The sequence below is a fragment of the Bombina bombina genome, chromosome 2, assembly GCF_027579735.1.
Source record: "Bombina bombina isolate aBomBom1 chromosome 2, aBomBom1.pri, whole genome shotgun sequence".
NCBI classification, from domain to species: domain Eukaryota; kingdom Metazoa; phylum Chordata; class Amphibia; order Anura; family Bombinatoridae; genus Bombina; species Bombina bombina.
The window spans coordinates 581,670,841-581,698,427 of NC_069500.1; the positions used below are offsets into that span (position 1 = coordinate 581,670,841).

The 27,587-nt window shown below is 36.7% G+C and overlaps 1 protein-coding gene across 1 annotated transcript in view; it reads right to left on the minus strand.

Moving 5' to 3' along the window:
* The window catches only part of CEP78 (centrosomal protein 78), a 168,490-nt gene that overhangs the window by 114,562 nt on the left and 26,341 nt on the right, over positions 1-27,587 (minus strand). Inside the window, exon 8 of the mRNA XM_053702476.1 lies at positions 23,198-23,262. Coding sequence (XP_053558451.1) covers positions 23,198-23,262 — 65 coding nt within the window. The remainder of the gene's footprint in view (positions 1-23,197; positions 23,263-27,587) is intronic.

Genomic DNA, 27,587 nt, shown 5'->3' on the forward strand with positions numbered 1-27,587 from the left:
ATAGGGTAGGGAATTTTTTATTTTGGGGGGCTTTGTTATTTTATTAGGGGGCTTAGAGTAGGTGTAATTAGTTTAAAATTGTTGTAATATTTTTATTATGTTTGTAAATATTTTTTTATTTTCTGTAACTTAGATCTTTTTTATTTTTTGTACTTTAGCTAGTTTATTTAATTGTATTTATTTGTAGGAATTGTGTTTAATTAATTTATTGATAGTGTAGTGTTAGGTTAATTGTAGGTAATTGTAGGTAGTTTATTTAATTATTTTATTGATAGGGTAGTGTTAGGTTTAATTATAACTTAGGTTAGGACTTATTTTACAGGTAATTTTGTTATTATTTTAACTAGGTAACTATTAAATAGTTCTTAACTATTTAATAGCTATTGTACCTGGTTAAAATAATTACAAAGTTGCCTGTAAAATAAATATTAATCCTAAAATAGCTATAATATAATTATAATTTATATTGTAGCTGTATTAGGATGTATTTTACAGGTAAGTATTTAGCTTTAAATAGGAATCATTTATTTAATAAGAGTTAATTTATTTCGTTAGATAAAAATTATATTTAACTTAGGGGGGTGTTAGTGTTAGGGTTAGACTTAGCTTTAGGGGTTAATACATTTATTAGAATAGCGGTGAGCTCCGGTCGGCAGATTAGGGGTTAATAATTGAAGTTAGGTGTCGGCGATGTTAGGGAGGGCAGATTAGGGGTTAATACTATTTATGATAGGGTTAGTGAGGCGGATTAGGGGTTAATAACTTTATTATAGTAGCGCTCAGGTCCGCTCGGCAGATTAGGGGTTAATAAGTGTAGGCAGGTGTCGGCGACGTTGAGGGGGGCAGATTAGGGGTTAATAAATATAATATAGGGGTCGGCGATGTTAGGGCAGCAGATTAGGGGTACATAGGGATAACGTAGGTTGCGGCGGTTTACGGAGCGGCAGATTAGGGGTTTAAAAAAATATGCAGGGGTCAGCGATAGCGGGGGCGGCAGATTAGGGGTTAATAAGTGTAAGGCTAGGGGTGTTTAGACTCGGGGTACATGTTAGAGTGTTAGGTGCAGACGTAGGAAGTGTTTCCCCATAGGAAACAATGGGGCTGCGTTAGGAGCTGAACGCTGCTTTTTTGCAGGTGTTAGGTTTTTTTTAAGCTCAAACAGCCCCATTGTTTCCTATGGGGGAATCGTGCACGAGCACGTTTTTGAGGCCGGCCGCGTCCGTAAGCAACTCTGGTATCAAGAGTTGCATTTGCGGTAAAAATGCTCTACGCTCCTTTTTTGGAGCCTAACGCAGCATTTGTTTGAACTCTCGATACCAGAGTTAAATTTATGGTGCGGCCAGAAAAAAGCCCGCGGAGCGTTAGCAGCCCATTTACCGCCGAACTCCAAATCTAGGCCCAGGCATGGACGAGAAAATTTTCTTTGAGGGTCTGTCTCTCCGGCGTCCTCCATCCAGCAGCACCTCAAGGGAAGATGGATCTTTCCTTCAGCAACCATTAAGTGCCCATCAACCTGAGACAGCCAATGGGTAACGTACTGTTTTGACTTTTTGTTTCACTAGACTGCAGCTCCTGTGTTTCCCCTGAAGACTAGGCTGACAGCCCACAGATTCTCCATGGTCAACAGTCTTCTAAATGATGTTTGGTTTGTAACGATTATGTTTCTATTTCTTGGGTTTAAGTTCAGTTTATTGCATAAGAAAGTTAATGTGTAAGGTACCATTTTGCATTTTTGCTACACCATAGGGATGATCCTATGAAGCACGAAAGATTCAGGTTAATAGCTCATGGACTCTTAAAGGTTAATAGACTTTTGAATGATGTTTAATTTGTTGCAGCCCTGTCTCTATATCATGGTTAAAAGTTCAGCACACAGTATACACAGCAGTGCCTCCCGTCCCTTGAGGTAGTTTACTATATCCCCTACTTAAGATGTAAATCATAGGGGTCTGGCACATATGAGTCATAATGCTCACAATGATATGTCTACCTCACGCTGTTACAAATGAATAAGAATAGAGATTGTAACTCAGTAATGTAGCTGTGTAGACTTACAAGGCATGTGTTAACGCACTCTTAAGTGTTATTTATTAATAAGTCCCAAGGCTAGTCCATATGTACTGCCCTAATGGACCTGTGGATGGTGGACGATAGAACTTTACAATCACTACTTTTAGGTCCTAGAAGCGCCCACCTCTTGGGAAGGCAGCCTTAATACTTACAAGGAGGGACGATAGAGGATTTACACATTATACACTATTGTCTTACAAGACGTGGATCCTACGGTCCACCCGACCCATCACTAGGTCAATGAGTTTCTCCGAATAGGGGGTATCCCAGTCGCTTCGCTAAGTTCACTTGTTTTATGTTTGAAATATGCTATAAGAATGTATCAACCTTAATAATCCACGTCAGCATTGGGGCTTTTCTCCAATTGTTTGTCTTTGTTTACCAAGTTGTGAAAAGCAGTAATTAGACGGTATTTCTCTTGAACATACTTACATTCCATTGATATTGGTTCTGTAATACTGTTGCTTACTCGATCCCTAGAAAGATACTATCTTGGTGGATAATTTTTCTTTTCTATTTCACGCCTCATCTCTCGACACCTTCCCTGTCTTCTAACTTTTACTAAACCCCTAATTTAATTTTTCCCCTTTTTTTTTTTTTTTTTTTTCCTGCTTTGCCTGCCGCGATGGCCGCACAACATAGGTCCAGCAGATTCAAAGATCATTCCATTAACTTCACTACCATAAATGCAAATGGATTGAACGATCCAGGAAAACGCTCAATAGCATTTAGGGAGCTTAGCAAACTGAATAGCCAGGTAATTTTTGTGCAAGAAACACATTTTAAAAAGGGTAGGGAACCCAGGTGGCACAGCTCCTCGTTCCCCGCAGCATACTTCGCATCTGGACAGGGCAAAAAAGGGGGGGTGGGCATATTATTTCATCGAACAATCCCCTTTAAACTGACACATATAGAGAGGGACCCAGATGGACGCTACTTGATATTGGTAGGGACTCTTTTTGGTAACAATATCACTTTAGCTTCGGTATATTCCCCCAGTATTGGTCAGGAGGTTTTTATGAAAAGGATATCCAACCTACTACTGGAACATTCCAGAGGGACCACATTCCTAGCTGGGGACTTTAACCTCGTTTCAGACCCAGTCTTGGATACCTCAAGGGGAGTTACATGCACACCTGCTTCCACAATTAACCAAGTTAATGCTACACTCAAAAACATTGCTCTGCATGATGTATGGCGCACACTCCATCCCGCGTCAAGAGATTACTCGTTTTACTCCATACCTCACAACAGTTATTCAAGGATTGACTATATATACACTGACTCTTGCGGACTATCAATCACCCACCAGAGTAGCATAGGTCACATAACATGGTCCGACCATGCCCCAGTTTCATGCTCGGTATTATGGCCGGACATTCCAATTACTCAGCACATATGGAGATTAGACGAGACCTTATTAGATAACCCAATTATCCTCAGTGACATTCAAAAAGCTTTGAAAGAGTACTTTAAAAATAACACATTTCCCACTACATCAAGGGCAATGATCTGGGAGGCCCATAAAAGTGTGATAAGAGGGGCTTTGATTAAACACAAGGCCCTTCTTAATAAGCAGTACAGAATCAAATATCAGGATCTACAATCTAAGATTAGCGAGTTAGAAACCATACATAAGAAGGACCCATCTAATAGTGACATTAAGAATCAACTGAGAGACACTAGATCTGAATTTCATAAACACCTAACGGAAAGCCACCAAAAAAAGGCCCTCCTGATGAGACAATATTACTATGAGGGGGGAAATAAACCGGGCAAAATTTTAGCTAGATCCCTCAAAAAAAGACAGATCCAGTCCTTTATCCATTCTATCAAAACCACAGATGGTCGCTTAGTACACAGTAGCACTCAAATAGCTGCAGAATTCCACAAATTTTATCACTCCCTATATAATATTCAGGCACCCACACCTAATTCCCCCCAGGATGCTTCTATAAGACAACAAGAACTAGCTGTGGACTCTTATCTGAGGGATATAGCCCTTCCTTCATTAACGAGGGAGGAAGCAGAACTGTTAGATACCCCAATTACAACAGAGGAATTTTACACGGCTATTAAAGATTGCCCAAAAGGTAAAAGTCCGGGACCTGATGGGTTTTCGTCTGCCTATTATAAAAAATGTGGGGAAGTATTGGTAGGCCCGATCTTGGCCCTATTCAACGAGATCAGAGATAATCCTAATTTGTCTCGAGTACTCCTAGAGGCCCACATAAAGGTTCTCCCCAAACCAGGGAAGACGGGAGACTCTCCAGGGCACTACAGACCCATTTCCCTAATTAATTCTGACATGAAGATTTTGGCAAAAATCCTTGCTACTCGTCTCAACAAGTTCCTACCAAATCTGATTCACAAAGACCAGGTGGGATTTGTCCCAGGGCGCGAGGCTAGGGACAACACCATCAAAGTTGCACAATTGATCACCCATGCCCGGGTCTCTAACACCCCATTAGTGCTCTTCTCCACCGACGCGGAGAAGGCCTTCGATAGGGTGGGCTGGCTTTTTCTGCGCCGTGTGCTAGAGAAAATGTCTTTTGGAAGGGCTTTCATAGACACCGTCTTCGCATTATACTCGCACCCCAATGCCAAAATTAGAATTAATGGAACTCTTTCGGATCCCTTAGAAATTAGTAACGGAACTAGGCAGGGCTGCCCCCTGTCCCCATTGCTATTTGCTCTATCAATCGAGGTATTAGCACACAAAATAAGATCTAATAATAAAATATCAGGTGTCAGGGTAGATGGCACGGAGTATAAGCAAGCGCTATATGCGGACGATGTCCTCTATACGATAACCAACCCATTAGATTCGATCCCTGAATTATTAACAGAACTCAAAGCATATGGCGAAGCCTCGAACTTCCTCCTCAACTTAAATAAATCCGAACTTCTGAATGTCAATGCCGATCCGGACATAATCCACACCATTCAGAGACTCTATGGCATTACTATCGCAAAAAACACATTGAAGTATCTCGGTATCCTATTAACACCCGACCCCATTGACCTCTACAAATATAACTACATACCTCTCAAAAATGTCATTGCAGCGGACCTATCCTCCTGGAGGAAGGAGTATACCTCCTGGCTGGGAAGAATAGGTGCTATTAAAATGAACATCTTGCCCCGCATACTGTATATTTTCCAGACATTGCCTATCGCACTCCCAAAGGGATATGTAGCTCAATTACAAAACTTACTTGACCAATTTATTTGGTCCAACACTAAACCTAGAGTGTCAAGACGGACTATGCACCTCCCAAGAGAAAGGGGGGGGTTGGGATTGCCAGATATTTCTTTATACAGACAGGCGGTAGGGCTACAAAGAATTGTGGAGTGGTCACAAAATAACGAGCACAAAGCCTGGATCCTCTTAGACAGACAGATACTTCAGGTGAATAATGTGGGGTCACTGGCGTGGCTACCTCCCAGATCTCGCCCTAAGGCCTTACATAAATACCATCTATTAGAGGAAGCATTCAATATTTGGGATTCATCTGTAGCAACCTCTACTCATATTTCCTCTAGACATTCTCCTCTGACACCAATATTTGAAAATCCTGAACTACCATATCACCTATTAGGCTACCGAAAGATTGTACCTTATAAAATGAAAGAGGGCTCAGTATATGGGGTAGTAGATAAAGGCAAGATACTTCCACAGAACGAGTTGATTGGTAGTCAACCCTTACTATTTAACTCATGGCTACATCACAACCAATTAATAAACTACATATCCAGACATAAACATAAACAGGAGCTGGGTAGGGAGCTTACCTCATTCGAGAAGCTATGTGTCAGTGAGGGGGTTGTGAGACACTTGATCTCTTTGCTATACAGAATGTTAATTCTCCGTGAGGCCAATACACTCCCAACATATGTGATTAGCTGGACGACGGACCTAGGTTCCGAAGTAGACTTTGAAGCCTGGTTGACAGCCTTTAGACTCACAAAAAGATCGTCGGTGTCTTCGAATATACAAGAAACCCATGTAAAATTTCTCAGCAGATGGTACATGACTCCCATTAGATTGCACAGGATATTCCCCACATTGAGTTCCATGTGCTGGAGGGGCTGCGGGGAGCGAGGATCACTGTTACATATTTGGTGGCATTGTCCTGTATTGAGGTCCTTTTGGTCGGGAGTACTTGGTAGAATCAATGAAATTTTAAATATTACTATCCCTAACTCACCGGAAATCCTGCTATTCTTGACAATACCAAGAATGCAGAGCCAAGCACATCTAGCATTATTGTTAATACTAATTACGAGTGCTAAGAAATTAATCCCTAAAAGATGGAAAACACAGGATCCGCCAACAGTGGCGGAATGGCGATCTCAGGTAGAGGATGTTCTTATCCTTGAGAGATATCACTATCTAAAAACACATAGGCTGGATGTTTATGAGTTGATAAGAGCGATCTGGCTCGGTACAATTTAGATAAAACACAGCTCAAATTATTTATCTTTTTTTTTTTTTTTTTTCCTCTCCCTCTCTTTTCCTTTGAACAACTTTCCTTCCTCTTCCCCCTATCTTCCTCTCTCCTCCCCCTCTTAGTTTCTACCAATCTCTCTTCTTTTTTTTTCTTCTTTTCTTTCTTCCTAAAGGTAGCTCTTTTGGATCGAAATGTATTGTAACTGTCTGTAATACCTACAAAAAATTACTGAAAAACTACATATATTGTGATGTCTCGCTCCTGACGTTGGTCAATCGAGAGAGATTAAAAACATTTAGAAGTGTAAAAAAAAATAAAAAAAAAATAAGGAATTGGAATAATTGTGCTTTATACAAAAATCATAACCACCACAAAAAAAGGGCGGGCCTCATGGACTCTTGCTAATATGAAAGAAATGAATTTATCAGGTAAGTTCTTACATAAATTATGTTTTCTTTCATGTAATTAGCAAGAGTCCATGAGCTAGTGACGTATGGGATAATGACTACCCAAGATGTGGATCTTTCCACACAAGAGTCACTAGAGAGGGAGGGATAAAATAAAGACAGCCAATTCCTGCTGAAAATAATCCACACCCAAAATAAAGTTTAATGAAAAACATAAGCAGAAGATTCAAACTGAAACCGCTGCCTGAAGTACTTTTCTACCAAAAACTGCTTCAGAAGAAGAAAATACATTAAAATGGTAGAATTTAGTAAAAGTATGCAAAGAGGACCAAGTTGCTGCTTTGCAAATCTGATCAATCGAAGCTTCATTCCTAAACGCCCAGGAAGTAGAAACTGACCTAGTAGAATGAGCTGTGATCCTCTGAGGCGGAGTTTTACCCGACTCAACATAGGCAAGATGAATTAAAGATTTCAACCAAGATGCCAAAGAAATGGCAGAATCTTTCTGGCCTTTTCTAGAACCGGAAAAGATAACAAATAAACTAGAAGTCTTTCGGAAAGACTTAGTAGCTTCAACATAATATTTCAAAGCTCTAACAACATCCAAAGAATGCAACGATTTATCCTTAGAATTCTTAGGATTAGGACATAATGAAGGAACCACAATTTCTCTACTAATGTTGTTGGAATTCACAACTTTAGGTAAAAATTCAAAAGAAGTTCGCAACACCGCCTTATCCTGATGAAAAATCAGAAAAGGAGACTCACAAGAAAGAGCAGATAATTCAGAAACTCTTCTGGCAGAAGAGATTGCCAAAAGGAACAAAACTTTCCAAGAAAGTAATTTAATGTCCAATGAATGCATAGGTTCAAACGGAGGAGCTTGAAGAGCCCCCAGAACCAAATTCAAACTCCAAGGAGGAGAAATTGACTTAATGACAGGTTTTATACGAACCAAAGCTTGTACAAAACAATGAATATCAGGAAGAATAGCAATCTTTCTGTGAAAAAGAACAGAAAGAGCAGAGATTTGACCTTTCAAGGAACTTGCGGACAAACCCTTATCTAAACCATCCTGAAGAAACTGTAAAATTCTCGGTATTCTAAAAGAATGCCAAGAAAAATGATGAGAAAGACACCAAGAAATATAGGTCTTCCAGACTCTATAATATATCTCTCTAGATACAGATTTACGCGCCTGTAACATAGTATTAATCACAGAGTCAGAGAAACCTCTTTGACCAAGAATCAAGCGTTCAATCTCCATACCTTTAAATTTAAGGATTTCAGATCCTGATGGAAAAAAGGACCTTGCGACAGAAGGTCTGGTCTTAACGGAAGAGTCCACGGTTGGCAAGAAGCCATCCGGACAAGATCCGCATACCAAAACCTGTGAGGCCATGCCGGAGCTACCAGCAGAACAAACGAGCATTCCTTCAGAATCTTGGAGATTACTCTTGGAAGAAGAACTAGAGGCGGAAAGATATAGGCAGGATGATACTTCCAAGGAAGTGATAATGCATCCACTGCCTCCGCCTGAGGATCCCGGGATCTGGATAGATACCTGGGAAGTTTCTTGTTTAGATGAGACGCCATCAGATCTATTTCTGGAAGTTCCCACATTTGAACAATCTGAAGAAATACCTCTGGGTGAAGAGACCATTCGCCCGGATGCAACGTTTGGCGACTGAGATAATCCGCTTCCCAATTGTCTATACCTGGGATATAAACCGCAGAGATTAGACAGGAGCTGGATTCCGCCCAAACCAGAATTCGAGATACTTCTTTCATAGCCAGAGGACTGTGAGTCCCTCCTTGATGATTGATGTATGCCACAGTTGTGACATTGTCTGTCTGAAAACAAATGAACGATTCTCTCTTCAGAAGAGGCCAAAACTGAAGAGCTCTGAAAATTGCACGGAGTTCCAAAATATTGATCGGTAATCTCACCTCCTGAGATTCCCAAACTCTTTGTGCTATCAGAGATCCCCACACTGCTCCCCAACCTGTGAGACTTGCATCTGTTGAAATTACAGTCCAGGTCGGAAGCACAAAAGAAGCCCCCTGAATTAAACGATGGTGATCTGTCCACCACGTTAGAGAGTGTCGTACAATCGGTTTTAAAGATATTAATTGAGATATCTTTGTGTAATCCTTGCACCATTGATTCAGCATACAGAGCTGAAGAGGTCGCATGTGAAAACGAGCAAAGGGGATCGCGTCCGATGCAGCAGTCATAAGACCTAGAATTTCCATGCATAAGGCTACCGAAGGGAATGATTGTGACTGAAGATTTCGACAAGCTGAAATCAATTTTAGACGTCTCTTGTCTGTTAAAGACAGAGTCATGGACACTGAATCTATCTGGAAACCCAGAAAGGTTACCCTTGTCTGAGGAATCAATGAACTTTTTGGTAAATTGATCCTCCAACCATGATCTTGAAGAAACAACACAAGTCGATTCGTATGAGATTCTGCTAAATGTAAAGACTGAGCAAGTACCAAGATATCGTCCAAATAAGGAAATACCACAATACCCTGTTCTCTGATTACAGACAGAAGGGCACCGAGAACCTTTGTAAAAATTCTTGGAGCTGTAGCTAGGCCAAACGGCAGAGCCACAAACTGGTAATGCTTGTCCAGAAAAGAGAATCTCAGGAACTGATAATGATCTGGATGAATCGGAATATGCAGATATGCATCCTGTAAATCTATTGTGGACATATAATGCCCTTGCTGAACAAAAGGCAAGATAGTCCTTACAGTTACCATTTTGAACGTTGGTATCCTTACATAACGATTCAATATTTTTAGATCCAGAACTGGTCTGAAGGAATTCTCCTTCTTTGGTACAATGAAGAGATTTGAATAAAACCCCATCCCCTGTTCCGAAACTGGAACTGGCATAATTACTCCAGCCAACTCTAGATCTGAAACACAATTCAGAAATGCTTGAGCTTTCACTGGATTTACTGGGACACGGGAAAGAAAAAATCTCTTTGCAGGAGGTCTCATCTTGAAACCAATTCTGTACCCTTCTGAAACAATGTTCTGAATCCAAAGATTGTGAACAGAATTGATCCAAATTTCTTTGAAAAAACGTAACCTGCCCCCTACCAGCTGAGCTGGAATGAGGGCCGCACCTTCATGTGGACTTAGAAGCAGGCTTTGCCTTTCTAGAAGGCTTGGATTTATTCCAGACTGGAGATGGTTTCCAAACTGAAACTGCTCCTGAGGATGAAGGATCAGGCTTTTGTTCTTTGTTGAAACGAAAGGAACGAAAACGATTATTAGCCCTGTTTTTACCCTTAGATTTTTTATCCTGTGGTAAAAAAGTTCCTTTCCCACCAGTAACAGTTGAGATAATAGAATCCAACTGAGAACCAAATAATTTGTTACCCTGGAAAGAAATGGAAAGTAGAGTTGATTTAGAAGCCATATCAGCATTCCAAGTTTTAAGCCATAAAGCTCTTCTAGCTAAAATAGCTAGAGACATAAACCTGACATCAACTCTGATAATATCAAAAATGGCATCACAGATAAAATTATTAGCATGCTGAAGAATAATAATAATATTGATCCGTTACTTGTTGCGCTAAAGTTTCCAACCAAAAAGTTGAAGCTGCAGCAACATCAGCCAATGATATAGCAGGTCTAAGAAGATTACCTGAACACAGATAAGCTTTTCTTAGAAAGGATTCAATTTTCCTATCTAAAGGATCCTTAAAGGAAGTACCATCTGACGTAGGAATAGTAGTACGTTTAGCAAGGGTAGAAATAGCCCCATCAACTCTAGGGATTTTATCCCAAAATTCTAATCTGTCAGAAGGCACAGGATATAATTGCTTAAAACGTTTAGAAGGAGTAAATGAATTACCCAATTTATCCCATTCTTTAGAAATTACTTCAGAAATAGCATTAGGAACAGGAAAAACTTCTGGAATAACCACAGGAGATTTAAATACCTTATCTAAACGTTTAGAATTAGTATCAAGAGGACCAGAATCCTCTATTTCTAAAGCAATTAGTACTTCTTTAAGTAAAGAACTAATAAATTCCATTTTAAATAAATATGAAGATTTATCAGCATCAATCTCTGAGACAGAATCCTCTGAACCAGAAGAGTCATCAGAATCAGAATGATGATGTTCATTTAAAAATTCATCTGTAGGGAGAGAAGTTTTAAAAGATTTTTTATGTTTTCTAGAAGGAGAAATAACAGACATAGCCTTCTTGATGGATACAGAAACAAAATCTCTTATGTTATCAGGAACATTCTGCACCTTAGATGTTGAAGGAACTGCAACAGGCAATGGTACATTACTAAAGGAAATATTATCTGCATTAACAAGTTTGTCATGACAATTAATACAAACAACAGCCGGAGGAATAGCTACCAAAAGTTTACAGCAGATACACTTAGCTTTGGTAGTTCCAGCACTAGACAGCGATTTTCCTGAAGTATCTTCTGACTCAGATGCAACGTGAGACATCTTGCAATATGTAAGAGAAAAAACAACATATAAAGCAAAATTGATCAAATTCCTTAAATGACAGTTTCAGGAATGGGAAAAAATGCCAAAGAACAAGCTTCTAGCAACCAGAAGCAATGAAAAAATGAGACTTAAATAATGTGGAGACAAAAGCGACGCCCATATTTTTTAGCGCCAAATAAGACGCCCACATTATTTGGCACCTAAATGCTTTTGGCGCCAAAAATGACGCCACATCCGGAACGCCGACATTTTTGGCGCAAAAGAACATCAAAAAATGACGCAACTTCCGGCGACACGTATGACGCCGGAAACGGAAAAGATTTTTTGCGCCAAAAAAGTCCGCGCCAAGAATGACGCAATAAAATGAAGCATTTTCAGCCCCCGCAAGCCTAACAGCCCACAGGGAAAAAAGAGTCAAATTTTTAAGCTAAGAAAAAATGTTTGATTCAAATGCATTATCCCAAATATGAAACTGACTGTCTGAAAATAAGGAATGTTGAACATTCTGAGTCAAGGCAAATAAATGTTTGAATACATATATTTAGAACTTTATAAACAAAGTGCCCAACCATAGCTTAGAGTGTCACAGAAAATAAGATTTACTTACCCCAGGACACTCATCTACATGTTTGTAGAAAGCCAAACCAGTACTGAAACGAGAATCAGCAGAGGTAATGGTATATAAATAAGAGTATATCGTCGATCTGAAAAGGGAGGTAAGAGATGAATCTCTACGACCGATAACAGAGAACCTATGAAATAGACCCCGTAGAAGGAGATCACTGCATTCAAATAGGCAATACTCTCCTCACATGCCTCTGACATTCACTGCACGCTGAGAGGAAAACCGGGCTCCAACTTGCTGCGGAGCGCATATCAACGTAGAATCTAGCACAAACTTACTTCACCACCTCCATAGGAGGCAAAGTTTGTAAAACTGAATTGTGGGTGTGGTGAGGGGTGTATTTATAGGCATTTTGAGGTTTGGGAAACTTTGCCCCTCCTGGTAGGAATGTATATCCCATACGTCACTAGCTCATGGACTCTTGCTAATTACATGAAAGAAATACTGATTAACTGGAGAATAAAGTAATTTTTTGACTGTTCTCTAAAAATCGTGCTTCGCTGTGTTAAGGAAAATGTACACAATGCAGCCAGAGCAATGCACTGTTTAAAGTGAACAGTAGCCTGTTGTTGAGCAGCTCTGCAAAGTAAAATTGCTAACGGTTCCCTCATGTGTCCCATTCTTTCTACAGACATGCTGCATTTCTGCGATGACATCTCAGATCACAGCATGTTCTGCCTTGGGGCACACACATATATATACACACACACACACACACACAGAAGTGCACTCTCAGTAACAAAAAAACAGCTCAATAACTTGTTGTTCTAAAGTTATTTATCACCTGTGTGCAGCTTCTTTTTAGCCCAGTAATGCTTTTCACAGAGAAGAACTTTCCTGTAGTATATCAGTCTGATCCCGCCTATTACGGTCAGTCCAGCATCCAAATACCAGGCAATTCCTCTCTGGATATTCATTCCTGAGAGTTCACTTCTCTTTGTGTGTATGTATATGCAAAAAATGGTGTGGAATAGCGAAACAATGTGCCTTAGATTGGATATTACTTGTAATTGAGGAAGTTACTTGTTTAAGGAAAAATACTAAGGTAGAAATTGAAATACTAGAGAGTGAAAAATTGTTTTTACTAAAGGATGATCCCTTGAAGATTGGTTAACAAAACAAATTACATTTGGATAAATATAAACAGAAATTAATTTAAATTTCAAAAACAAAAAAATAAACACTGTTGAAGCAGTCTATAGGGAAAAGAAGGTATACCCTTGGCTAACAGGAAAAACACTAGGATATAGGCGTAGGTTTAGGGCACCCAGAGAAACATACTAACGGTTGACACCAGTGGGGGAGACTCCAGTGGCACAGAGACAACACAGTACAATGACAATACCAGTGGAGAAACAGACAGGTCGCAGAATAAACCCCCCTATGATTCCAAAAAAGGACCTAGAAAAAGTCATAGAAACTATGTCAGAAGGGGTGGATACTATTAGAAAATCCAAAAACCAATAAGTGAAAATGTGGTTATTAACCTGAGTAATGTCACTCAAAAAAGGTCTATGTCCCCACTCCTAAACAGGACAAATTTAGTAATCAAGTAGATCTCAATAGGTTTCAACGCCAACTAAAACTCAGATTATTTTTTTAAAAAGTCCAAATAATCAAAGTAACTCTAAATTGAAAGTAAAATCTAAATTTGAACCCAGTACTATACATCCTACCATAAAAACGTATATGTCAATATGCACCAAGAATATTAAAACACAATGCAATACATCAGATAAATGCAAAACTAAAAATATGAACAAAACAGAATGGCAGGCCCTTCAGGCACTTAAAAATGAACAATCTATTATTATCCACCCTGCGCATAAGGGCGGGGCTATTGTAATACTGGATAGAGAGTATTATAGACTATTTGAACAACTAAATGACACCCAGACATATGTAAGACTCCCTAGAAATCCTACATTTGAATATAAAAAAATATTGGATAGATCCCTTGATGCAGCACTACAACAAGGCTACAATGATGATTCTACACATAAGTTTCTTATCACTGACAACCCTAAATACCCATACATTTATATGGTAACAAATATTCACAAAAAATTAGAAAACCCGCCGGGTAGGCCTATTGTATCCGCCATAGGCTCACTTTATCAAAGTGTTGCTCAATTTGTAGACTTTCATTTACAAACTACTGTTAAAAAATAACCTTACCTCAGATCCGGAATATATGGGACCCCCTATAGAATTCATCCTTGATCTACTATACACATGCCTCACACATAATTATTTTCACTTTGAAGATACATACTTTCTACAACTGGTTGGTACAGCCATGGTTCGCCCATGGCCCCTGCATATGCCAACTTATTCATGGCATGGTACGAGGAGAAGTATGTATACTCAGACCAAAATCCGAACAATCTGGTATATCGTCGCTATATCAACGACTTATTCATGGTATAGGGTGGTAGTGAGACTGAACTTAAACTATGGTACACTGACTTGAATTCAAAAGAACTTAATGTAAAATTTAAGATGGAATTTAGTTGTACAGAATAACATTTCTTAGATTTATGTATATACAAGAAACCTATTGGGGAACAATGTAAACTGTACACAAAATTATATTCCAAACCGACAGACAGAAACACGCTCCTACAATTTCAAAGTTATCATCCACCACAATTAAAACTTGGGATCCTTAAATCACAATTACTGAGAGTAGTCCGTAACAACACAGAGAACAGCAACAGAAAATTACAATATTCTAATATGAGGGAGACATTTTTGGCACGTGGCTACAGGGCCAGGGAAATAGATAAAATATGGGCTGAAGTTTCAAGTACTGACCAAACACAGCCAATTACAACTAACAAAGAACAAGGGCAAGGTATACCACCTCTTAATTTTGTAACTACCTACACCCCAGTTAGCAACACAATAAAAAAGATGCTGACTAAAAATTAGCCATTATTGTCAGAGGATCCCACACTACCATTTAGTGGTATGGGACCACCTCGTATGATCTACAAGAAGGGGCAGAGCCTGAGGACCATGCTAGTTAAAAATTACTTACAAGTGGATTGTAAAACATGGCTCCCTAGTGGTAAATTAGGTAGTTACAAATGTGGCAACTGTGTAACATGCAATACCATGTACTCAGGTGCCACATTCAGTCACCTGCACAACAACAAAAAATACACTATCAGACATTGATTGACTTGCACTTCAGACTACGTTGTATATTTCCTTACTTGTCCCCGTGGGAGATTTTATATTGGGAAAACCTGCACTTCCTTTAGGGAATGTCTGGCCAATCATAAAAGTGCAATAAGAACGGCCATCAGAGATAAACATAGAAAGCAACCTGTGGCGAGACATTTCCTAGAGAAGGGACATACAGTAGCTATGCTGAGAGCTATGATCATAGACAGAATTCCACATTTAAAGAAAGGGGGTGATAGGGATGCATAATTACTAAAGATAGAAACCCAGTGGATCTATAGACTTGGTACCCTATCCCCTAAGGCAGTGTTTTTCAACCAGTGTGCCGTGGCACACTAGTGTGCCGTGAGAGATCCTCAGGTGTGCCACGGCAGACTGACAACAGTGTGACATATTTTTTAAACTTTGCTTGTTTTTTACTCCCAGTGCAGGGGTAGTTTGTAGGAGGCATGGCATAACAGCACAATACATACAGTATGTGTGTGTTTGTGTGTATGTGTATATATATATGCTGTATTAGGCTACAATGTGTGATTTTTTTAAAATTTTGGGATGGTGGTGTGCCACAGGATTTTTTAATGTAAAAAAGTGTGCCACGGCAAAAAAAAGGTTAAAAATCACTGCCCTAAGGGACTTAACACAAACATTGACTACTCACTATTCTACTAGTCAGATGTGAATACCAGCATAGACTGTACCAACTTACCCTGACACCCTCTATAAATATTTCTCCCAGATTTTATATTGCTGTAATATTGTTGTCATACAACTCACACTGCTTTGACTTGCATAACTACAATTGACTTTAAACATTGAAGTTTAAAATAAACTTACGTATTAAATATGATCTTCTTGTGAAAGAATTACTCATAGCAGGTATATAACATTGTACTACCATACAAGATGTACCAACACCCCAGGATCTATATTATGAAAGCAGTTAGCATGGCAATAAGTAACTATGCAACAATATTGGTCTTAAAATGTGCCTTAGATATAGATTTTCTATCTAACCAGTTCTTTTGCTACTGTATAATGATGCTGATATGTATTTCACACAATGTCCTAATATTCTATGTGTCCAATGGTTACCGCAAACAAATGTTTCAATTTTGCCCATGGGGAGAGTAAAACTTTGCCCTTATGATGCATCATGTGACGGCACCACAAATCGCTCGGCACCGGCTATTTCAATGCAAGATCTGTGCATACGAGCTATATACAGTCTCGGAATGGCGGTTTAACATGTTTGTGTACAAACAAACAGCAGTAACAAGGTATGAGAAAGTACTATTATTGCTAAGTTATATGAACTATTTATAATGAAATAATTTTACAGAGTGAAACATATGATACAATATATATGGTGACAGACATTTATTGAAATTTGTGAAATAACCAAACAAGTGTTTTGATATTGATTCCATAGATTTGAAATAGATAGAGATGTCAAAAAAATCAGGAAACAAGCCAAGCACCAATAGGTAAAAATAAAACTTAGAACTTTATTTGTAACATTTAAAAAGAGAATAAAGCGGTAGAGAATATGGGGTAACCCCCCAAAAAAAACCTGAACTCTGAATACGACTTTATCAACTATTGGTCCTGATATGATTATAACAAGATACATGTCCCCTGCAAGTGTTCTTGTTAGACCTAGTTTCAGTTCTAGTTGATTGGCTTTAAAATTAATTATCAATGTGGAGTATAGTCTCTAGTCATAGGCGCAGTTTACAGATATGAAGTTGTATATATACACATACTTTCAGTTCTATTTTTCTATGTATATATCTTTTCATTTTTTCTTCTTTTTTATCATTATTTGTTTATTTCATTCATTTATTTAATTATTCATTTTAATTTTTTTTTCCACTTGGACAACAGTATTGCATAGCTAGGAGCATTAATGTGAGTATACGCTTCCCCTTAGTGGTTTGTATGTAGGCGACCTTAACAGGCTATGACCTTTTCTCGCTATAGTTTGGGATGGTCTTTAAACCCTAATACTCCAGACCTGGAAGGATTTGGATATTTTGGCTATAATACAATATCTCTTGTCATAGGCTCATTTTTGTATTTTTGTGTTTTTTCTAGTCTTTGACTTTTTATTATTATTTTTTCATTACTGCTAATTATTTATTATTTATTTAATTTCATTATTATTATCATCAATTATTTCTAGGTACCTTTTCGGATATAGTAGGATGCATTATGATCTATGGGATGGCACATATACATGAAATGTTCTTTATTATTTATATATATTTTTATTTTGTATATTTAAGTTCATGGTGTAGTTTGTAAACCAAATGTATATTGATCCTTTTACTAATGCACACAATCCTATTGCAAGGTTCAACTTCTATGTATTGTTAATCCTTTGTAAATAAATTTATATAAATATGATCAACCCAAGCCCCCAATTGGACACTTAAGGAAATTGTGTAAAGTAACTCTGCTATTTAGTAATATATTGAGCAGAATACTATATAAACTATGAAAGAGAATATACCTTTAAATTTCAATTAACCTATTACGTCCAACCTATTACGATGGAACACTGGGTATTTGAGTCAGTGTGTTTTCAGTGGTTTTAGGGACTATGAGTACGGCTCTCCTAGCCGAAACGCGTTAGTCTGCTTTTTTGGGGGGGGTTACCCCATATTCTCTACCGCTTTATTCTCTTTTTAAATGTTACAAATAAAGTTCTAAGTTTTATTTTTACCTATTGGTGCTTGGCTTGTTTCCTGATTTTTTTGATATTGCCAATTTACCACTAGCCAGCACCACCTGCATAGCCCACCGGAGCTACCATCTGTGAGGAGGTAAAAGAACGTTTCATCTATGGTAACCCAAAACCTTGCCTACACAACCTTGCCAGCAAATGACGACTTTTTAAGCCTTCCGTTTATGCCCCTCTTCGATTGTCAACGCAAGTTCCTATTCTTTGGGGATCAATCACAGCTTTTGAGGTACTGTAGGATATTTCCAGTACGCCCCTGATACCTTGAGTACGCCCCTGGCCCATGCAGGTAGTGACACGCAGAATACGTCACTGTACTGGGCACTCATTGGATAGGAGCCGGGTGTGACACGCTGGATACGTCACGGAATTGGTCTGTTTGAATAACTGAACGCTACACGCCACAGGTATTCCCCGTCTGCAGGAGGTCGCCGCTCGATCCGCGGTGGTGGACAGGCTGAAGTCTGGAAGAGCGTGCTAACAACTGGTGAGATATGTTTAGCTTCTCCTGTTTTATCCTGGGGTGATATAAACCCGTGGAGTGGTGTTTGAACTTTTGATCTAAGTAATATCATATAGAAAGAGTGTGCATTACGGAAAGGCTTATAGATTTGGATACTTTAAACAAATATTCGTTCTCACTCATCTGGCGGTTGTTGATATAAAGATTATGTCATTTAATCTGTATCAAGGAAATGTTAATTAGGCATTGGTTGGAATAAATTAACAGTTCACTTATGAATCCTAAGGCGTAACTTCTTGATAAAGTCCAGAGGTTTACATTTAAAGTTTGTGTTTCCGGTTTAAACTACAGTGGGGCTTAACATATAGACTAGTTGGGACTCTCTCTTTTTGTATAGATAGAGATGAACATGTTTTCTTAATGGGGAGTTATATGGGCACTATGTTAAGATGTATAATACACGTCTGTAATTAGACAACACACTAAGACAATGTTATATTTGTATTTTAGATGGTCTTAACAAAGGCTTAACCTAATAGCCAAAACGTACACTCACTTTTGGATAGTTACTGTTCACTGAATAAACGCTGCTTGATTTAAAATAAGACCTGAGAGTGCCCTCATACTTTGATGTTTCTGTTTCTATGATTGGAGGAGACACCCAGGCTAATTTACACATTACGACTAGGAGTGAGTGCATTGGATTGGAAAAGTATATATATATATATATATATATATATATATATATATATATATATATATATATATATATATATATATATATATATATATATATATATATATATATATATATATATATATATATAAATATGAAATAGAAAACTAAAAAGACACAGTATGCCCTACACCAGAACTGTCTATAAATAATCATATAAAAAGATAGAGCAATCAAACACTGAGTATAGAGGTCCCTGGTTGGATGGAAACTGATCACCCTCCCATAAACAAACAGATGCCTCTAAATGTAGATAACTAGATGCAACAATTAATATTTATTCAACAATTAATCTTATATAATAAGTGCAATAAAAAGTAAAATGCATATTCTACTAATATATGATACCCATCTACCAATGGCCATTGGGATAATGTGCTAGCCCCATTGCAATGTAAGAGCTCATTTAAACAGTAATTTAGGGGTTAATTGCTTCCCATATCCTTGGGCCTGTGATGGCCTAATGAGCAGAAGGAGAGTCAGTTAACATTATAGCATGCCCCATACAGAGTCTCTTGACTGTAATCCAATAATGCAATGTGCAGATAATGATAAAGCGAGTGTAAGCAAGTGTAAGTCAACAAGCATAAGTCTGTGTTAGTTAGCGGACAGTAGCGGCAATAATTAGCAACAGCAAGAAAGCTGATCCATTCAAGAAAATTATACGGGCAAGCTAAAGTCTGGTGAATGTGGTGAGGCAGCAGGCAGATAGTTAGTAGGTAAGTATTTAGCACAGACCAGGCTTAAGTAGATATGTAGCAGTTAAGTTCCCAGATCACGCACTGGATATACTTCATTTAGGGTACGACCTACAGAGTGTATTATCCTCGCCTAAGGGACCCTGTTAGTACAGTGCAAAGCAGATAATAGCTCACTGGTCTTCTAGATGCAACATCTACTGGTCCAATGTGGTCTCTGAAGAAAGTAATGCTGGTCACTTAAGCTTCCGTTCATCTAAATTGCTAACCGCTATATTCCAGTTCAGCAGCTGTTGACTTCACTGTGCCTCGCTCCATTAGTACATCTGATATAATCCCAAAGGCAAAGTGGAATAAGGATCCCTCAGCTGGCTTAGCAGAGGACTAAGAGCACAAACGCTACATGTGTTTCACCGCAGGGAAGATTATATGCGGCTTCTTCATGGCGTAACATTTCCTACTGGATTGTATTCCCCTCCCGAAATTTAAACAGTATTGGGAAGTTCCGGATAGTATACTACCTGCCTGGCGTATAGTCCTACTTAGAAGGTATCAATAAATTAAGTATCCATCTTATACATATTGATGTTTTATATTTGCAACATTTTCCCTTATTGCATATTCAATGTAATACCGCATCAGAAGCATCATTGAATGCAGTTCATTGGGAGGGGATCTGTTTTATACCCAAATCGATATACAACATATCTATACCATACGTACATATTCTGTACCTAGAAAATAAGCACCTATTTTTAATGCTATGATATTATCTTCAGTGTGTGCTTGAGGTGTATTAAGGCTATTTATGATAACATGTACATAACGTACATTGCTGACAGACTTTAATATCAACCCTAGAAAAGAGAGATAGAACTAGGATAGAGACGGCTCTTGTACAAATATAATTTACATTTTTAATTATTACATTTTTAAAGAACACTCCAGATTGAAATAGTTGGGGTATTGCCTAAGATTTCAAATGTTGTGCAACGTTGTTTATTAAAGACTATCTGCTATATATAGCATGTGTGTCATTCATTTGATGGTCTAAATACAACTATACAACTGTATTGATTTTATCACCCATTTAAACCAAGGCATAAATATAAGCCGTCACTTTATTTGTGGAGGGAGGAATAGTGTATATATGCCGCCTATGAATTCATGGTCTGGACATCGTTAAAGGAAGGGCACAAAATGTATTTCCTCGTTTAGACCTTTAGGTTTAAGGGTATCCATGTTATGGATCTATTTACATTCTGCATGCAATAGGCGTTTATCTAGATACCCCCTCTTCCTTGCTGATCTATGAGTAAAATTACTGTTTACATGAGCTCTTACATTGCAATGGGACAAGCACATTATCCCAATGGCAATTGGTAGATGGGTATCATATATTAGTGTTCTAGTATATGCATTTTACTTTTTATTGCACTTATTATACAAGATTAATTGTTGAATAAATATGATTTTTTTGTATCTACATTTAGAGGCATCCATTTTTTATTTAAGAGTAATCTGTTTCCATCCAGCCAGGGACCTCTATACTCAGTGTTTGATTGCTCTATCTTTTTAATTTTTTATAGACAGTGCTGGCATAGGGCATACTGTGTCTTTTTAGTTTTTCCTTTTTTATTTAATTATATATATATATATATATATATATATATATATATATATATATATATATATATATATATATATATATATATATATATATATATATATATATATATATATATATATATATATACATATATACATACATACATACATACATACATATTTTTGTAAAATATATACATATACCTATATAATTATATGAATATATAAAAGGTGTATATATATATATATATATATATATATATATATATATATATATACACACATATACACACACACACATATATATATACAAACATACACACACACACATACATATATGTACAAGATACATACATACATACATATATGTACAAGAGCATTGGAATGTAAAATATTTACATTACAAACACAGTAAAACAGATTAAAAATATTAAAATTGATTAAGAATGATTTTACATGTTAATATGTATTTGAGTGGAAAGCGCTCCAATAAGTATATACATGAGTATATATGTGTACATATGTATTATATAAATACAGTATACACATACACACACTATACACATACACACACACACATATGAAATATATATATATTTATATATATATATATATATACACACACACACACATAAACACACATATACAGTGTGTATATATATATATATATATATATATATATATATATATATATATATATATATATATATATATATATACACACACATACACACACTATAGCCCTTTCCAGTCAAATACCTTGTCATATACCATATACCTATTAACCCTTACAAAAAAAAGATTATAATATTTATATGGAATATTGTTATCAGAATGTGTATATATGAGTGTAATAGTTTATTTTAATGGACTTATGTTGTGTTTGGTGAACTTTTTTTTTTAACCCTTACACATTAAGCTAGGTCTTTAGTCACGCTGATCCGTTGAGCACAAATATAAATTGCATAAATTGTTACTCAATAATATGAGAAATAGCGGTTTGCTAACAATTCTTAATAGATAAAAGAAAAAGGACATAATAATAGTTGGACATTTAAACAACTCCATACATGAGTATCATAAGATAAACAGATTTAGTACTTAGTTAACTTAATAATTTTAGAGAACTTGTCATGTAGCGCAAATGAAAAGATCCCCAAATCCTGCGTAAACTGCAAGGCACTCATGTTTGTAAGACACAATAAACAGAATGAATAGTAGGCCACTCCCCCTAGCAACCTGAAAAAATAATAATAATAATAGATCATAGTACATTTCCTAAGTAAAAAAAAAAATTGGTTACTTTTTATCTCACTCTTTTATCCTCTCTGTGTTCCCTTCCTTCTACCTCCAACCCCCTGATAGTCCTTTAAATGTTGATTAGTTTTATAATGTATGGAGTATCCTAAAATTATTATTTGTTTCCCCCCCCCTCCCCCCCCATGAAACTAGAACGCATTTTAAACAAAGAGATTGGGCAGGAGAACAAGTTGACCCATTCAGAAAGGTCTTTTCATTTTTATCATCTTTTTTTTTTTTTTTTTTTTTTTTTAACATATTCAAACAATGAAGCACATTTATTTTTTATATTATACATAAAAACAAATTAAAAACTACATAAATACGCAAATAAAAAAAAAAAGAATATCAAGACAATATTTATTTTTTTACTAGTAATCAAGCAGTAAAGTATGGAAAAACATACCTCTGACTTTGTATCATGTGCATTCATGAGCACTCGCTCAATAAGAGTCTTGAGCAATGAATGATCTAAAAATGAAATGAAAAAGCCATAGCAATATTAGGAATGAATCACCATTTTAAAGAAAAATGCTGAATGCTCATAGCAAATGCCAATGAACTCTTTGACAGTTGAGTAGGAGTTCATTGGCTTTAGCTGTAAGTATTTAGCATTTTCTTTTTTTATTTACATATTTTTTGTTTAGGACATTCCGCTATAACATTTTACTGAACTACTGCATTATATGCTCTTTAAAGGAACATTCCGGTCAAAAGTGCACATAGATGAATGACATCTGTGAATACAAACATGTACAATATTCATGTACAGTATTGGCAAAATGCTTCTGGTAAAATGTATCATTCCTAACATTTTTCTCTACATGTTCATGTGAAGCATAGCTAGATATTCTCAGGGCATCAATATTTTAAATAATGCAGCTGCTTATTATGCTAGTGGGGCATGTATCATGTCAGCAATTAACTAATTGAGTCATTACCAGATGGTACAAGCACTGTGTTTAATATGCTGGTGCATGGAGCATACTTAAAGGGATATGAAACCCAACATTTTTCTTTCATGATTCAGATAGAGCATGCAATTGTAAAACAACTTTCCAATATACTTCTGATATCAATTTGCTTCTTTTTCTTTGTCTCCTTTCTTGAAGAAGCAGCAATGCGGTACCTGGAGCAAGCGGTAGCATCAGTAAGCCAATTACAAGCGGCATATATGTGTAGCCACCAATCAGCAGCTAGCTCCCAGCTCCTGAGCTTACCTAGGTATGCTTTTCAACACAGGATATCAGGAAAACTAAGCAAATTAGACAACTTATTGCTTTTATTGACAAGTGCATTTTTTGTACTTTGTGGCCCACCACTACTGTGTAACTCTGGAATATTATTTCATACTTTAGTATGAATAAATATATATGCTTAATTTGTTAAAGGGATATTGTACTGTAAAATATGTGAAAAGTATTGTTCCTTCATACTAATTTCTGTATTTGAATTCAATGATTTTTGCACATTAAAACATCTCTTATTGTTCTCAAGGATGTACCCATTTAAAAAGGCTGACTCTGCAGAAAGAGCAGACCTAGTCAAGTTATCTCTTTTTGTACACTGTGTCTAATACTTAAGTAATGAAATGCTAATTCAGACTGGGAAGAGTTCATAGATTAAAACCAGATCTCTATATTTACCACTCACTGGGAGGTTAATCAACAATGCTATCTCCTGATTACACAGCTTTTCTACAGTGCATACAACAGACTCATTTATATATTCAATATAGGTGACTTCTCAGGCAAAAGCAGCTATTTAAAAGGATAAAATAAATCAAAGGAACTCTATGCAAACAATTTAATACACTCCAACAAGTAAAAAAAAAGTAAAAAAAAGTAATTGGAAACACCTTAAAGGGGGGCATTTTTTAAAGTACAATGTCCCTTTAATATTTTTAGATACTATAATAAAAATTATACTTTCTTCAGACAGCGATAGCCCTATTTCATTAAAATATCTATATAATACGATACTACTTGAATGTTGGATCCATACAAATAAAGATTAAGAACACTTGGCTTATATTTTTTATTGTATATGAAAAAAATATTCATGAAAATATTAGCCGATACACAGGCCTAGTTTCCATTGTTGCTGTAACCTATGTAAAACGGTGGTGGCAAGTACAGAGATGTTTTACGTTACCACCAGTTTAGAACAGCAATGGAAATTAGAGTGAGCACAAATTCAATCAGACGTTTTTTGTTTTCTGAGACGGAATGTAATAATTTGATCCTACAAGGATTTCCCGTTAATAAAAAATAATATTATGCAAGCATATTCATTTATTTTGGATGTACACTTGCAATAACACGATAATAAATCAATTGCTGCTAAACATTATGGGCTAGATTACAAGTGGAGCTGGTATTACAAGTTAAAAGTAAAAAGTTATCACTCTTATTAAATACTCAGACGCACTAACATCTGGAGGTTGGATAACGTGACTGTGCTAATTCCCTTTACCGCTAAAGCCGAAGGTGTCTTAAAAATACTTCCAATACCTATGTTCTTTACATAAAAAAGTATATATATATATATATATATATATATATATATATTTATTGGACTCATCAGAGAAGATGACCTGGAATTGGGCAGATTTAAATTTGTGAAGGACGCATGATTCAAGCCACGTACAAGGTTATCCTGGAAGAAAACTTGCTTCCTTCTGCTCTGACAATGTTCCCCAACTCTGAGGCTTGTTTTTTACAGCAGGACAATGCTCCATGCCAAAAAGCCAGGTCAATCAAGGTGTGGAGGACAACTAGATTAATACTCTGTCATGGCCAGCCCAATCTCCAGACCTGGACCCCATTGAAAACTTCTGGAATGTGATCAAGAGGAAGATGGATGGTCACAAACCATCAAACAAAGTCGAGCTGCTTGAGATTTTGCACCAGAAGAGGCATAAAGTCACCCAACAGCAATGTGAAAGACTGGTGGAGAACTTGCCAAGATGAATTAAAGCTGTGGTTGAAAATCAGGGTTATTCCACCAAATATTGATTTCTGAACTCTTGATTAAAGGGACAGTCTACTCCAAAATTGTTATTGTTTTAAAAGATAGATAATCCCTTTATTACCCATTCCCCAGTTTTGCATAACCAACACAGTTATATTAATACACTTTTTACCTCTGTGATTACCTTGTAGCTAAACCTCTGCAGACTACCCCCTTAATTCAGTTATTTTAACAGACTTGCATTTTAGCCAATCATTGCCCTCTCATAAGTAACTCCACGGACGAGAGCACAATGTTATCTATATGGCACACATGTAAAAAAAAAGTTTTGCAACACTTTGAGCCCTTCCCAGTCAAATACCTTGAAATATCCAAATTATTTTTAAAATAAATTTAAAAGGGACAATCTACTTGAAAATGTTGTTGAAAAAAAGATAGATAATCCCTTTATTAACCTTTCAACCAGTTTTGTATAACCAACACTTTTATATTAATACACTTTTTTTACCTCCGTGATTACCTTGTATCAAAGCCTCTGCAAACTGCCCCCATTATTTCAGTTCTTTTGACAGACTTGCATTTTAGCCAATCAGTGCTGACTCATAAATAACTCTACGGAAATTAGCACAATGGTATCCTTTATGGCACACATGAACTAGCACTGTCTAGCTGTGAAAACTGTCAAAATTCACTAATATAAGAGGCAGCCTTCAAAGGCCTAGAAATTAGCATATGAGCCTACCTAGGTTTAACTTTCAACTAAGAATACCAAAAGAACAAAGCAAATTTGATGATAAAAGTAAATTGTTTTACATTACATGCCCTATCTGAATCATGAAAGTTTAATTTTGACTAGACTGTCCCTTTAAGTTAAAACATTAGTATTGTGTTGTTTAAAAATTAATAATAATTTGTTTTCTTTGCATTATTCAAGGTCTAAAAACACTGCATATTTTATGTTATTTTGACCAGTTGTCAATTTCTGCAAATAAATGCTCTAAATGACAATATTTTTTATTATATTTTTTTATTGTGTAGAGTGAGAGATATTTCAAAATAAAAAGACCATTTTCTTCTAAGTGAAGAACAGAGGTATTTCAAGTACTATTTAAAAAACAAAATAACATTAAAGGGACGGTCTAGTCAAAATTAAACTTTCATGATTCAGATAGGGCATGCAATTTAAAAAAAAAAAACTTTTTGATTTACTTTTAATCATAAAATGTCTTTGCTCTCTTGGTATTCTTTGTTGAAAGCTAAAATTAGGTAGGCTCATTTGCTAATTTCTAAGCTCTTGAAGGCCGCCTCTTATCTCCGTGCATTTTGACAGTTTTTCACAGCTAGACAGTGCTAGTTCATGTGTGCCATATAGATAACATTGTGCTCACTCCCGTGGAGTTATTTATGAGTCAGCACTGATTGGCTAAAATGCAAGTCTGTCAAAAGAACTGAAATAAGGGGGCAGTTTGCAGAGGCTTTGATACAAGGTAATCACAGAGGTAAAAAAAAGTGTATTAATATAAACGTGTTTGTTATGCAAAACTAGTTAAATAGTTAATAAAAGGTATATCTATCTTTTTCAACATTTTCAAGTAGATTGTCCCTTTAAATTTGTTTAAAAAATAATTTGGTTATTTCAAGGTATTTGACTGGGAAGGGCTTAAAGCGTAGCAAAACTTTTTTTACTTCAGGTCTCAAGGCGCGCTAATTCTTCTAACGCTATTTTGGGCTGCGCTCGAGCACAATATCCATTGAAAGTATAGGGGAAGCTAAAGGGATGTCAGCCTCACTAAACAGTCTCTAGTAATTCTGTTTTACAATGG